The sequence below is a fragment of the Nelumbo nucifera genome, chromosome 4 (assembly GCF_055504915.1).
Source record: "Nelumbo nucifera cultivar China Antique chromosome 4, China Antique-T2T, whole genome shotgun sequence".
In the NCBI taxonomy this organism is placed as follows: Eukaryota; Viridiplantae; Streptophyta; class Magnoliopsida; order Proteales; family Nelumbonaceae; genus Nelumbo; species Nelumbo nucifera.
Window position 1 is genome coordinate 91,395,043 of NC_142652.1, and position 15,288 is coordinate 91,410,330.

The 15,288-nt window shown below is 36.1% G+C and overlaps 1 protein-coding gene across 2 annotated transcripts; it reads right to left on the bottom strand.

Annotated features, from left to right (window-relative positions):
• Positions 1-7,303: 7,303 nt before the first annotated feature.
• LOC104611449 (small ribosomal subunit protein uS10y) lies at positions 7,304-10,660 on the bottom strand. Of its 2 annotated transcripts, XM_010278514.3 has the most exons (5): positions 10,501-10,660; positions 10,119-10,259; positions 9,900-10,013; positions 9,115-9,193; positions 7,426-7,644 (listed from the first exon to the last, which is right to left on the bottom strand). In XM_010278514.3, exons 2-5 carry the CDS (start codon positions 10,228-10,230, stop codon positions 7,626-7,628), a joined length of 324 nt encoding a protein of 107 aa, XP_010276816.1. In that variant the 5' UTR covers positions 10,231-10,259; positions 10,501-10,660; the 3' UTR covers positions 7,426-7,625. The 2 variants fall into 2 exon arrangements, with proteins under 2 accessions (XP_010276806.1, XP_010276816.1); XM_010278504.2 differs by lacking the exon at positions 9,115-9,193 and having other exon boundaries at positions 7,304-7,644; positions 10,501-10,659.
• Between the last annotated feature and the right edge of the window lie 4,628 nt (positions 10,661-15,288).

Genomic DNA, 15,288 nt, shown 5'->3' on the forward strand with positions numbered 1-15,288 from the left:
GCGATCAACATATGTTGACTGATAAAGAGCCTCCACTTAACCTCCTAAATGGATAATTGTGTAAAAAAACAATAGTCAATATTAGTTATTTAAATTGTTTTGCTATGCCTAATTTCTCATTTTCTTAAGGGCATTTTTTATATTTTTAAACGTTATGGTTTCTGGTACTAGATGTTATTGGTTTATCAGATGATCTTCAACAGCAATATGTTCTTCAAAATAGCAACTACTGTAATGGAGTGAGAATCCATAAATGGGTATCTGTGAAATATAATAGTGATACCTAGATTTATTACATCCCAAGTACTATGATTTTTTTTTCACCTGAAATTTAGGTGCATTTTTGGAGGTATCAGTGTATCACAATAGTCAGGAAGAACTTATGGAAGCAGCTTGTGATGGTTGTTTCTAGTTGAAATCCTTATTGCTTGGTCAAACAAAATGTACCCAGCACACACATTTTGAGGGATAATGGTTCTTTCAGATGCAACAGGTGATGCCTAGGCAACAAGGCGCCCATCCCATGGAGGGTTGCCTCACTTAAGCACCTAGATATTTTGTGGGTTACAAGACTAGTTTATTTTTATTATTTTCTTATTTGTTAGGGTTCGATCAACACTCATGTTGTTATATGGTGTCTTTAACCCTTGAAGACTTCAAAACCTGAACTGATGAACAAGGAAGAACTTAAAATTTTGTCCAAACAACATGTTCCAGCCTTTGTTTTCTTCTTTTCATAGGACAAACAGAGGCTCAGCCCCTCTATTATCTGAGTTTTCTTTCTTTCTTCTTTTTCTCTTATGATTATGTTGATTTTCTATGTTCCAATTTGAATTTTATACTTTTTATGAAAATTATAGATGATTACTAGTAATAAATGGTTGGTGGCTGCTATGGAACCTAGGGAATTACCCTAGGCAGTAAGGCACCCTGTGTCACCTAGCCTCACCACGGTACCTTGAAAACATATATGCCTCAGAAGTTATTGTGTATAGCAACCATAAAAATGTGACCATACAAAGGATAAATGCATGATGGGAATCAAAGCATGAACCGGGATGTAGAGAACAGTAAGGTGATACTAGAATCTTTAGGTTAACTATCAAAATAGAAATAAATAAATAAATCTTTTGGTTTTGGAAGGGGGTCAGGATAACTAGTACATGTGATTTAGCAATCAAATCATGGAGGGGGATGTGTTTGGTACAAGGTTTTAAAAACTGAACTGGAGTCACTGGGTACGGAACCGTTTTGGGGACCGCGGTTCCTGGGTCTAATGGTTCAACCATCCAGTTTGAATGAATGGCCTGTTCTGATTTAAAAAATAATTAAAATAAAAAAGGCCAAAAAACCATTGTCTGGGTCGACAGTTTGACTGCCCAGGTCAGTGGGTCGCTGACCAAATCAATGGTTTTTGGCCCAGGAGCAGTTTTAGGGTGAAACAGAACCAGTTGCCTGACTGTTCCCAGGTCAACTGGTCTGGTCTGGTTTTCAAAACCATGGTTTGGTATCCTTGGGATTAAAACTAGAATGTTTGATTTTTAAAGGGATTTGGATTTTGGAATCCCCAAAACTTCTTTAAAAAGCTTTTATATTTGATCTCTGGAGTCAACAAAATGTTTGGAGCTTTGGGAGCACACCAAATCAAAATGGTTAGGTGATTAGCCCATCAATCACAAAAGGGGATATTGCTGGGAAAGGGGATACGCATGGTTAGTCAATGACATTTTACCACATAAGGATGGCGGCATCTCCAATTCATGCATTTGTCTAAAGCAATAGCATATAATTCTTAGCATGTGCCAATACATTGTAGGGTAACATTTGACCTAATCCTGCCATGTGTGAGAACTTATTGGTCATGTCTCCCCAGCCTTCAGACCACTCTCACCAAGGCATTTTGCTTTTGGCATTCAACACCATTCCCTACTCAACTGTGGATTATTCAGCCATCAAGTGATGCTGAGCTTGCCCCACTATCTTTGTAGATGCTGACCAAAAACAGACACCTAAACCTCACTTTCTTAGGAGTCTGGAGGAAACAAAAGTTCTTTTAATGTGATTTATTTAGAGCAGAAACTTTGTTTCTAGGAGGATGTATTCCATTATATTGTAGTTTTTTAAACTATATTATGGGCTGAAGAAAATTCTAAATATCCAAATAAATGTGGACTGATATAGATTATATTAGTCTGGCTTCATTTGGGCATTAATCAGATTAAGGTAATAATTAAGGAATATCCCAAAGAGGCACAACTTTGACTTGTTTCATGTACATCACTCTTTTTATTGGAAGGAAACTTAGTATCTAAAAACAGGAATTATATTCTCTTTCGATTTATGGAAAAATGAGGTTTATATATAGCATCCATGAGATTAGGTTGTTGACAAAGAGTGTCTAAGGTCCAAATGTTACTTTGTGTGTGTGTGTGTTTTGAGAAAAAAGTTAAGGTAGCACCCCTTATGTTAAGACAATAATTTTTCATCAGTCCAAGATTGCTTGAATGGATTGATTTTTGCGTCTATATCTATATTAGAAAGAGGAAAGAGAGGAGGGGGGGTCTTCTCACCACATAGTTCACATGGGCTCCTCGTCTCATTTCTTACACATGGTTCCCCACCCCCAAAATAATCAATGTATATAACTTCTCCCCTCATTTATGAAATCCCTCCTTTTCTCTTAAATCTCACTTAACCCCTTTTGGTTCTCTCTAATAAAGTAGCTGTACAAAATTAGATGGATTTGGTTCGGGTTAAGGGCCAACCAAATACCAACCCTAAATATGAGCCCTAGATTTGACCCAAACTGATGTCAAAACCCAAATTTGCCAATCCAAACCTAACCAAATTTTTATTTAACCCCATGCATTGCATGGTTTTAATTGCTAGTTCTTAAAGATGTTGGAAGCAAGGTTTAAAGTATTGATATTAATATGTGGCTCAGGTGGAATGTTGAAATTCAACTAATATGGCCAATACGGACCAATACTTTAGGTGTTGGCTGAGATACTCTTTTTCTTTTCCTTTTTGCTTTAATGGTCTCCCTAATTAAGTTCCTATTTAAGACAAATTTAAATTCAAATAACATCCTTATTTAATGCTAGCTCCCCCATTTAAACTCAAATGGTGCATTTAATACTCACTTCTGTAAATAATTCCTATTAAAGTACACTAACTCTTCCTTTGACTCGTTTTTAAATGTATAAAAAGAATTGAACTAGTGGGAATCAATTCCAGTTGGTCTATATATATGGCAAGGAACTCCACCGCTACACCATATTTCAACTGTTTGTCAAAATGACAGGTTTTAAATTTTAACTTTGAAGACACTGTTATTAACTTTTTGTTAATAAAAGAAAGAAAACAATTATTTATCTTTAAAATTAGTATTTGTTCTACTGTCTTACATGTGTCTTAAGTGTATCTCAGTAATCCAAACTTCACATAAATTATAAAAGTATATTGTCCTTTTATGTTTTAGACATATAGCATGCACAGAAAGTGTTAAAAGTTGTTCTTCCATCTGCATTCAGTACATTGAAAGTTTGCATGTCACGACCCATTGCCAAAGATGGAGTTGGAGGTTTCAAGGTTGCCAATTAGTTCTATTACTTTAAGGATTGACCTTGGTCACTAGAATTGCATCTGCCTGTTCTTTTCATAAGTTTATGAGGTCTGGAGATGGATATATTCCTTCCTGTTTTTTATGCCTACAGTTCCAAATTTGCAACTAGTTTCTGGTTTTCCAGTTCCTTTGGCATGACATCTATCTTGAGTAAAAGTATTGTAAATTTGTTGGCTTTGGCTTCTACCAAAAGTTCCATGTTTTAAAAACTAGAAATCCATATCAAATTCTCATGCTAGTCATCAGTTATCTTGAAACCTTTTGATTCGAAAGCATCTCTCATTGTTCTAATTTGTGTTCAGTCTATCTTCACTCTTATCAATTAATACCATAACCATCAACAAACATACACCATGGGACCCCCTGTAAATGTTCAGTTAGTTCATCCACTAACACAAAATGATACCAAGTGATGGCCATGGGTGTAAATCCATCATGATTCGAAATTAACTCGTCTCCCCTTCTCAAGTTCTTATATCGACTATTGTCCCTTCATACATGTCCCTAGTGAAATACCTACTTGAAGCTCCTTCCTTTACAAGAAGCACCAGATGGACTTACCTAGAGACCCTATCCCCTTCTTCCTAATCAATAAATAGCAAGTAGGGACTTCACCTTTCTTTCTTAAATTTCTCTATTGATCTCCTAAGTTAAAGACAGCTTCCATAGTTAATAGTTGATCACCTGGCATGAATCCAAATTTGTTTTTTGGTACACCAGTTTCATGTCTAGTCGTTACTCAACCACTTCTATTCTATATAGGGGTTGTTGCAACTCTCCTCCATTCATCAACCATTTTCTTTATGTCAATATTCATAATAAACAACATAGCTAACCAAAATAACCCCATTCATGCATTTCCAAACTTATATTAGGATACCATCAAGTCATAGAGCCTTTCCTACCTTCATTTTCTTTAAGGTTTCCTAAACCTCTTAAGCCCTGATTCTATGAATATATCCACGTTCTCCACTCTCCACATCCTAAGATCTTCAAAATTTGATCCCAGATCTTCATTTAATGATCTCTAAAAGGGTTCGACTATGATATGGAAAAGATATGATATCGGAAAAACAACTGACCAATAAATAGGAATCATAAATGTGGTAGCGAATCAGGTGTCATTTATCAAAATTCATGGGTGGGTTTTGATTGGTCAAAACTCTTTCCCGTATCATAGATTTTCCCTCTAAAAATAAGTTCTGCACCTCTCCATAATCTCATTCTCTATTAGAATTCTTTGTGCTTGACTATGATGCCTTTAACATGATCCAGATCTTTACTTTGCTTTTCTTCTCCCTCATTTTGTATATTACTTATCTTTTTCACATTTATTTGTATTTTACTTGTAAAATGCATTGTAAGCCTTAAGCTAAGCTTCCTTTTTAGCATTTATCTCTCTTAAAGTTCTTTCCATGTTTATTTATTTGCCAGGTCTTGTGACAAGATATCTTATTTTTTGAATCTCTTCATTCCACTACAATGATTTTTGCCAACTTTTTAATAGAATTTTCCATCTAACACCACATATTATTAATTTCTAACTCCATATTTCATTTTCTTTTTGGATGTGTTTGGTTTGAAGGAAAAACGTAGGGAAAGGAAGGGAAATGTAGGGAAACCTTGAATAGGTTTCCCTACGTTTCCCTTTCCTTACCTTTTCCTTCAAACCAAACATAGCCTTAGTTCTTACTTGCCCATAAATTTTATTAACTAGTGTTCTCCTTTTAGATACTTTTCTTCTTCCATCATTCAATCCCAATATAGAAAACCATTTATCTGTATTATGTGGTTAAGCTTTCACCTAGTACATATTAGGCATGCTGTTCCAGATAGAAAATAATTTATTTGGTTTTTATTGCCTTGTATATTTAAATTCATGGGTAGATTATTGTATTCAAATCTAGTCAGGCCAAGTTGAAAATTTAGATTGGTTATCGCGAGGACTGATCAAGACCTCAATTCCATTGTGCCTGTCTTCCTGAGTTACAATGGACTTAACATAATTTTGGAAGTCGTAGGCAGCAGCTGTTCAGCTGTTTTGGGTAAAGCATGGTGCACAATCCATACAGAAGATATCTATTCCAACATCGCAACACGGAAGAATATGAAACAAGCATATAATGCATAAAAGGAGCTGACTGTGCTTTACAGGCAAATGTGGTTTTGATGTTAGAGAACTGAGGTTGGTTTTTTCCAACCTCATCTGTCAAACAGTTCTTACACTTGCCATTTGCCAAGAAAAGTTAAAATGTGATTCGAGAACTACTCAGTGAGGTTGGTTTTTTTCCAACCTCATCTGTCAAACAGTTCATCACCCCTTGCCATTTGCCAGTACATCTGGGCACCGTCACCGAATGCACCCACTTGGGGAAAACTATAAAAAAACGAGGGCCTCTTAATTCAACGTATGTATTTAGTAGGTATTCGCTTGCATTTAGCACAGAATTCATAATGGGATCGTACATAAAAGTTCGGGTCGGTGTAAGTGGGAGAAAAGATCCCAATTCACAGGATACTGTTTATAGGGGTGGGTCGGGGTGATGATAACTGATAACTACGTTTGAGGAATTAATTTATGAAATCTAAGGTGGACTGGACATAGCTTAAAACCGTCAAACCCATGTCAATCAGAAAATTATGGGGTGAATTGCAATTGTAAGGGTTTATTGCCAAGGACCATGGTAAATGTGACAATCTGCACGTACACACCCAGCATTGGAAATGCCTAGAAATGTGGCAATCTGCACGTGCACACCCAGCATTGGAAATGCCTATACTTCAACTTGACCTCTTGAAATACGTTGAGGAGGATCATTCCCAGTAGACGAGACCTAAAGTCGCCAATGTCATCGTTGCCACTCAAAACGGTAAAATTGAAATAGACTGCGGGAGAAGAATGAGATATATTAAATCATTTATTACCCGATGGAGATTTTAGGCCACATTTAGTTCGCAGGAATAGGGGTTCGGAATCAGAATCCCATTTCTATTCCTCCTGGAATGGCATTATCCCAACCATTCCAATTTTGATTCCCAAGGATTTCAATTCCAATTCCAGCTATAAAACAAACAGACCCTTGGAAGGGATCCATTTGATAGCTTCTCACTGTGGCCTTCAGACGGTTGCAACCAAATATCATCTTGAAAAATACTAGCGAAATATACCTGTCCTTTAATAAATCGCTTCAAGACCATTAATCAATAAATGGACTTATACTTCATTCAGTGGCTTCTTCCGGTTCATGAGGGGAAAGAAAGACAGGAGTTACAGTCAAAAAGTCCATCTCCATTTTCTCCCCTTAGCAGGCACCTCCATTCAATTACCTATCTTCTAGAGGGAACGGTGTGCTAAACCAGAGAAGGGTTGCTGGTCAAGTTCCAATATGCGCTCAACCACATAAAAGTAATGTCACAAAAATACTTGGGGACCATATTTGGTTCGTGAAAATAGGGGTCTAAAATCGGAGCCCATACCAATTCTATAATTCCCTCCCCATCTTTTACTTCAATTCATAATACAATTCCCATCTGAACCAAACAATGGGCATTGGGCATAGTCAATTCCAATTCTGACAGATTTTCATTCCGTTTCCGATTCAGACTGAAACAAATGGACCCTTAATCTACAACACTATTAGCACGATAATCTCTCGCACAACAATCAACATGAAAAAATACTAGGAAGCTGGCTAAATCTTAATTTCTAATATAGAGATTCTACCATTGCAACCGACGACCAGTCTTTCAATCAAACTTAAAATGATCAATTCCCTCTCAACATGTTAAAATTTGAAAAATATAACAGAAAGTACATCTACATTTACTACCGGACAGAGCAAAAAGGGTAAAGCAAAAAAAAAATCAAGCAAATAATCAAGGGTCTGCAATTGTAACTTCAACCTCAACACCAGGTTCGATGGTAATAGAGGTGATCTGCTTCACCACTTCAGAGGAACTAACGAGGTCAATAACCCGTTTGTGTACACGGAGCTCAAATCTATCCCATGTGTTTGTACCTGTGAATCACAAGATTAAAAATCCTTTCCAATCACTACCATTAACTATTTATTGATGAACCATAAATATCATATAGGCAAAAGCCCACATAAAGTTAACAAATATTTCTTGATGAAGTTCGTTTAAATACCATATTTTCATTAAAGGTTCAAATTCAATGGGTTCAAGTTTCATTGTATGTTTTTTTTATTTCATTTTATTTAATAACAAATAACTATCATGTCATTTCTGATTCATTTTATTAATAAATTACAGTATCTTTTTTTTTACTTTAATTTATTAATGAAATATAATACCTGAATTTAATCCAGGTCTGATCCAAATCGGACCCAGCCCTAGATACAATTTATCAGACAATGGAAAAACAACCAATCAAATTTACTGAAATTCAACACAAATTGATTCCAGAGGATGGTATGAGTATATATAGACAACTTATAATGTGTTGCAGGGTTTGACACATTGTTGGACCCTTATTTTCCTTCGAAAATCATCAGCATAGCCCCAAAAGGTGCAAAGTTATCAATCAGCAAGTCCTAATAGTTTAGGCTTGTACAATATTCAGATCATGGTCAAATGACACTCAGGTTGGAATTGACAAGGGGCCCCACCATTTGGGCCACTTTAGTACTTGACCGGTTTTTGAAACTAGCAGATTAATCAATTTAGCGTTTGTGCATATTTTGAAATTCCTATGTGATTAGACAGTCCAACTCCACGTAATTGATCAGGATTGGGGTTCAATTTCACTCATGATGATCCAAATGCAGATAGAGAATTACTTAGGAGTGGCTACCTTCAAATGAGAACCCCATTTAGTTGGCTATTTTGCTATGGTTTTGTTTAAAAAGGATATAGCCTCAGGGCACAAGGGAGAACATTTTAGCCTGGAGGATATAGCCTAATAGCCTCGTTTTTTCATTGCAAGGCTTAAGCCTTTGACATTGCATCGCATAGGAGGATTTGAGTTGCAAGGCATGAGAGATGGCCAGGGCATTAACCCTCGTGATCTTGCAGCCCAACATTACTTGATGTGTAATTTTTAAAGACTTTCGTACTAGACCATTAGCTATTAGTTCTTTCACCTCAATACCAAGAACTATCATAAGGCAGAGCCAAGGCATAAGCCTTCATATTCCTGCATCCCAACAATATTTGATGTGTAATCCTTCTAAGTTTTTGTTACTAGATCATAAACTATGAGTTCTTTCTCCTCAATACCTAGAACCATCATCAGGAAATATTCCTGACAGCATAAAGTTAAGGCCCTGGTTTCAATTTTCTGCTACATAACTTCTATTTCAATCAATAAAATGCATCATAAAAATTAAACAAGAATGATTTAAGTGCCCATAATTTAATGGATATGGCACTAAACAGACCAGAATGGCAACACAGGACATGTACCAACCGCATATAGTGGGGATAAGCCTTAGAAAATTATGACAACAAATTAATAGACAACCTACCTATCTATATATGTTGAACACATGAAGACGACAAGCTGTGGGGGAATCAACTGAAAGAACAACCAGCTCCAGATCAAGTCTAGAAAGCCAAAATTTAGTAAAAGAAATGAAATGGAATACATCCCAACTAATGCCAGTAAATGTAATGAAGGGATCATTGGATAATGCAAGCAATAGAAAGAAACATTTGCACCCTAGAGCTTGCAATTCAATAAGATCCCAATAGTTAGGACGTGGTACAAAAAGTCCTTATCAAGTGAAATTAAAGAGAAACAAGGAAATTTTGAGTATTCAGAATGGGAATCTGACACACAGGACCTTAGATAACACCGGTGGGAGGACGAAAATGAAGTTTAAACTGAAAGAATCACAGACTAATGACAATAATGGTCATACCGTTGATTGGGAAGGAATATCCTGTGGAGAAAGAAAATCTAGAAAAAACGATATGATGGTAAATATCAAGGCAGACCATCAACAGTCATAGTTTGAAAAACAAGGATTAAATTATTTAGGAAACTGAAGAGAATACAAACGGATAATAAATCCTAACGCAGAATGCATTTTTCCATATAAACATTTTTGTAGGTCCTAACTCTAATAGCAGTGCATGAAAACACCTTACAACCACTCCATGTAAGAACAAAGACAACCTCAAGTTCACATTCTCAACTCAACAACGACATGTATTTGAAACCAGGACGTAGCATTTTAGAAATAAAATTCAACGTAATGAGATAAACATATTTCAATATGAGAAACAGTTCATTAGGGATGCTGAATACCTTCACCACAAGGGGACTTCCTAGTAGTGATGTGCAGAACCTTGGTGGGCATTCTCACTGGGCCCTTAACTCTCAGTCGCTTGTCCTTGGCCCCACGGACCAGATCCGCACAAACTGCAAATGAAACATATAGCCCGTGAGAGATCTGAACGCGGTTCTTGTATTAAACAAAATTATTTAATTCATATATGATTCTAATCAGATTGAAAGGGCAAAGACCTTTCTCAAGATTCTTGACGTTCTTTGAGGAGAGAGTGATCCTGATGCGGTGAACCTGCTCCTGGGGTTCCTCCAAACCAGGTTTAGTGGGCTTCATCGCTGCGTACGCCATGATTCAGCTCGTTCGCTGCTGCTGGTTCTCTGCGAATATGGCAATCAAATCATCCGTCCGTTTCAAAAAATAACGTTGAAATTAAACAAAGAAATCTACAGTACTAGAAGCTTTTTGGGTATTGTTGTTCTTTAAGGTCACCCATTCATCAGTAATGAGAAAAGACAAATTTTAAACAACAGTAAGAAAGCTTCAAATGAACGAAGGAATGATCTTCGTCTGTTAGCTAGAGAGAGGGAGAAAGAGAAAGAGAAAGAGATCTGAACTGACCGAAATGGCGGGAGCGAACGACCGGCGGTGGTTCTCTATCTCCTCTTAAAAGAGCAAGAGAACCCTAATAAAAAACCCTAGTTATATATATAAATGGAACTAGGGGTTCTCAATGGGCTGGGCCATACGCGAACTAGGCCTGCGACTGAGCCCTAAATTGAAGGAATTGGAGTATTGGACAGCCTGACCTAGAAACCCTAGTCTTTTTACGTGTTTGGTTGCAGGTTTAGATCTGTCCAATGTTAGGCTGGCCAGACCAGACCAGGGTAGTGCAAGTGTATTTTTGAAGTTCCGTTTTGCTTGCATTCACCATTCAGCCATTCATTATGGATGAGGTCCTGTTCTTCCCAATTGATGCACTCTTTTTAGTCTAGTCTCAACGAAGCGAAGAAAGGAAGGTAGAGTAGAGGGCTTTAGGTTTACATGCATGCACCCCCGTTTGATTATTTTGAAAGCTATTATTTGGATAAATTCACTTATATGACTAAGTGTTTTTTCAGTAGATATTTATCCGGATAATTGAATTTACCTGTGTTCATTTGATTTTTAAGTAAATTATACAGGCAAATGTTTTAAAGCCGAACCAGATCAGACTGGAAAAATCAAGAACCGGTCACCTGACTGGTTCTGTTTTACCATTGACCTAGGCGAATGAACCGTCGAACTATTCGACCCGAGAACAATTTTGGCCTTTTCTTTAATTTTTAAATTTTTTTTGTTAGAATGGGTCGTCCGTTCAGACTAGACGGTTGGACCATTTGGCCCAGGAGTCAGACCCCATAACGGTTCTCTGTTTGGTCCAATTTTAAAAACCTTGATATAGTGATTCTTTTATTCATAAAAAAGTTATTGTTAAAATGAGCAAAATTGTTCTAATATGTTTTATAACTTTTCTCTCAAGTGGGGAAGTTACTTACCCACCTCGGAGATGGATCAGGTAAGGGTAAGCATTCAGTTTATTCAATTAAAAACCAACCAAAATAAACTCAAAATTAAAAAAAAAAACTTAAAAATAATAACCGAATTATAGAAAACCAAAATAATTGAAACCAAATTTTTTGGTTATTTCAATTAAAGCTGAATTTTAATAATACATATACTATATTATATATTTATATATTAATTATAACATTATAATATATATTATGAAATCAAATTTCATTATATTATATATTAGGGAAAATTCCTGATTAGTACCCTGTACTTTGGGCCTAGTGCCACTTTGGTCCCCGAACTTTAAAATGCAATAATTCCATACCCGAACTTTCAAAATGTATCAATCCAATACCTACCGTTATATGGCATTTGAAAAAGACACAAATGCCCTCCGAGTGTCATCTAATTTTCTTTATCAACCATTCAAACGTTGACAAAAAATTAACAGTCATAAATCCTTGCCTCTTTTATTCAAGAAAGTTTGGGTCTAGAATATTCGACGTGACCCCAACTTTCTTGAATAGAAGAAGAGAGGATTTGGGACTGTTAATTTTTTGTCAATGGTTGGATGGTTAATAAAGAAAATTAAACGACATTCGAAGGGCATTTGTGTATTTTTCAAATGCCACTTAACGGTTGGTTAATAGACGATTAACGGTAGGTACTGGATTGACACGTTTTGAAAGTTCAAGTACTAAATTGTCACATTTTAAAGTTCGGGAACCAAAGTGACATTAGGTAGTCTAGGCCCAAAGTATAGGGTACTAATTGGGAATTTTCCCAATATATTAATATATATATATATATATTATATGTTATATTTTATATTTTATATTTTATATATTATATGTTGTATTTTATATATTATATATTACATATTATATAATAAATTTTGGTTAATTCGGTTTATCTAGTTAACCAAACTTCTAATTCTAAAAATTGAAACTGGGATCAAAATATTTGAAAACTGAATTATTAGCCAAACTCGAAAAATCGAACCAAAAATATTGAAATTGAAATTTCCAGTTCGATTTTTCAGTTTAACTGAATAATGCTCACCTCTAGGTCAAGTAAGTGATACCTATCTTTCATAGATCTACACGAATGTGAAAAACAAGCATGAGAAAAGCAATCAATAGGAACCACAATGGCACAATCCCATTGATTGACTTCCCCTCTTCAAAATCCGAAAAACGAACCAAACCACAACCAATGTTCTAAATATCGATACGCCTGATACGCCGATAGAGGCGTATCGGGCTATATTGATAGTGTTCTTTTTCTTCTTTTTTTTTAAATCGATTTAGGGGGGGTGGTTTAAGGCTCCTCCGCCCCTAAATCAATCAAAATCCCAATACACCCTTTGTAGGGGTGTATTGGGGAGCTCCCAAAATGATATGTACTGATATGGACCAATACATGTTGATATTGTGAACCTTGACCACAACTTGTTTGACAAAGCTATTGGAAGAAGTTTTGTTGGCATCATGGTTTTTAAAAACGAATCGGTGACCAAACCAGTCAGGGGCCCCGTTACCAGAATCGTTCAAACAGTTAACTGGCCGGTTCAACGGTTTGCTGACCAAAATCAACAGTTTTGGGGGAAAAGCGATTTTAGAGGAAAATGGAACCGATCAGGTGATCGATTCCCAGTTTTTCCGGTCCGATTTTGAAAACCATAATTGGCATAGGGTCTCGTTTAGGAGAGCTTTCCTGTGGCAGTTTTGGCTTTGCAAGTCAAATATGATCATTGTATTCAATTAATATTAATTAATTATAGTATTATGACTTATAATAATTATAATTAATGAACTATGAAATTAATTAATAATAGTTGTTAAACGTGGGTTTGAACGACCAATTTAGCATGCACTCATATAGTGTATGGGTCAACCAAAAGAAGTATAGGGAAACTGGTTTAACTCTACTTCTTCACCCCATTAGAAAAGCATAGGTTATACATTAATGATATCTTTTTTCTGACACAAATGGTTGGTTTTGAAGCATTTGGGAAGAACTTCAACACCATTATTTTCCATAATTTCATTTTTTTCCATACTAGTTCCTTCTCCTCTTTCGTCATACAAGTCTATCATTATCACCAACAAATAATTTTGGTCATGACAACAATATCATGGAATCACATACATTTATATAATGAATAATGAATCTAAATACCAAAGTTTTAAAAACTGAATCAGACATGGAACCGCTTTGGGGATCGGTTCTTAAGTCTAATAGTCCAATCGTCCAGTTTGAACAAATAGCCCATTTTGATTTAAAAATAAAATAATTAAAATTAAACAAAAAACAATAAAAAATTGTTATCTGGGTCGACATTTCAATCACTTGGATCAATGGGTCTTTGACCAAATCAATGGTTTTTGGCCCAAGAGTGATTTTAGGGTGAAAACGAAACCAATTGTCTGATCGGTTTCAAAGTCAACCAGTTTGATGGTCCAATCCAGTCCGATTTTCAAAACCATGATAAACTCCGATGGCTTGGCAAGCAAATGGGGCTGAATGGAAACAAAACAGAGTCTATGTTCTTTTACTTTCATAATAAGATGGTTGCTTAGGAGTTCATTGCAGCAGAAACTAATGAATTGCAATGACAACATCATAATTGGGGTTGAATTGACAAACTGGCTTATGAAGAAAAACACAACACAAGAACGTATCATGCATCGCTGATTTTTTAACAACATAGTATGTGTTTGGTTTCGTTTACGTTTTTTCATTCAAAGTTTGTACTTTATTTGTTTGTAAAACCGAGAAAGGTAATAATTACAATTGTTTATGACGATTAGGCACCATTAAGCACCACATCAGCATAACAGTGAAAAAACATCTAACCGTTTAAGGAAGCTTAAAAACTAACTTCCCCAAACAGTAGGCATGCATAAAAACCAAAGTCCACTTTTGCTATTTCGATACGTACGGAAGAGCATGAGAGTGGAACTGCTTAAGTGGCGCCTATGTAGCAGTGTTTATTGAATAAACGCCCATGGAACCAAACACCCTGATAGTGGTCATCGGTTCATAGTTAAATCAACAATAGAAAGCAATTACACCAAAGGTAAAATCTTTTCTTTTACAATGCAGATAAACAATTAATGAATCAGAGAATTGGGGTTGAAGTGCTCTTTCCTATTTGATTCCTGGTTACCTAAAGGCAGAAAGAAAAATGGTTTATGCAATAAAAACACAAAAAAAAGATAATTAAAAATAAGTGAAATACATGTATTTGGGTGAGATGTGATAGGATTCTGATGTAGGTGTACTTGGAAAGCCTCGGATCGCGCCACATGGCATTAGACAGATAGAATCGTGGCCACACATCTCTAACTGCCTCCAAGGCTCTAACCACTCCATGACAAGGTCAGCTATAAAAGGGGGTGCCCATCTCAACGTAAAGACATCTTGTTCTCTGGTTCTCTTGTATTTAGAATCCCAAGAGGACTTTCCTTAGCTCTTAAGGACTAAGCTTTGAACCCTCGTCTCAAGCCTAATCTAACCCCTCTTTGTCACTTGGCTAACTTGACCATCGGAGTCTCTACCCTTGGGATAACACCTAGGGCCTCTAATGTGTATTCTTCTCCTGCTCACAGGTCGGACCCATCAACTTCAAGTGCCAATGAAATTCCCTTATTACCCTCGACCCCAACCTTGGCAGCAATAGATTCCTATTCCATCGTGATCTCCTAAACACGGAGCTTAGTTGAAAGAACAGATTAATGTATATGTTGATAAGGAGAAATGTTTAAGAAGACTATTGAGGTCTATAATTATAGTTATAGGAAGAAAAAACAGGAGTATATATGACAAAATAAACGAAAAACCTTCGTTATG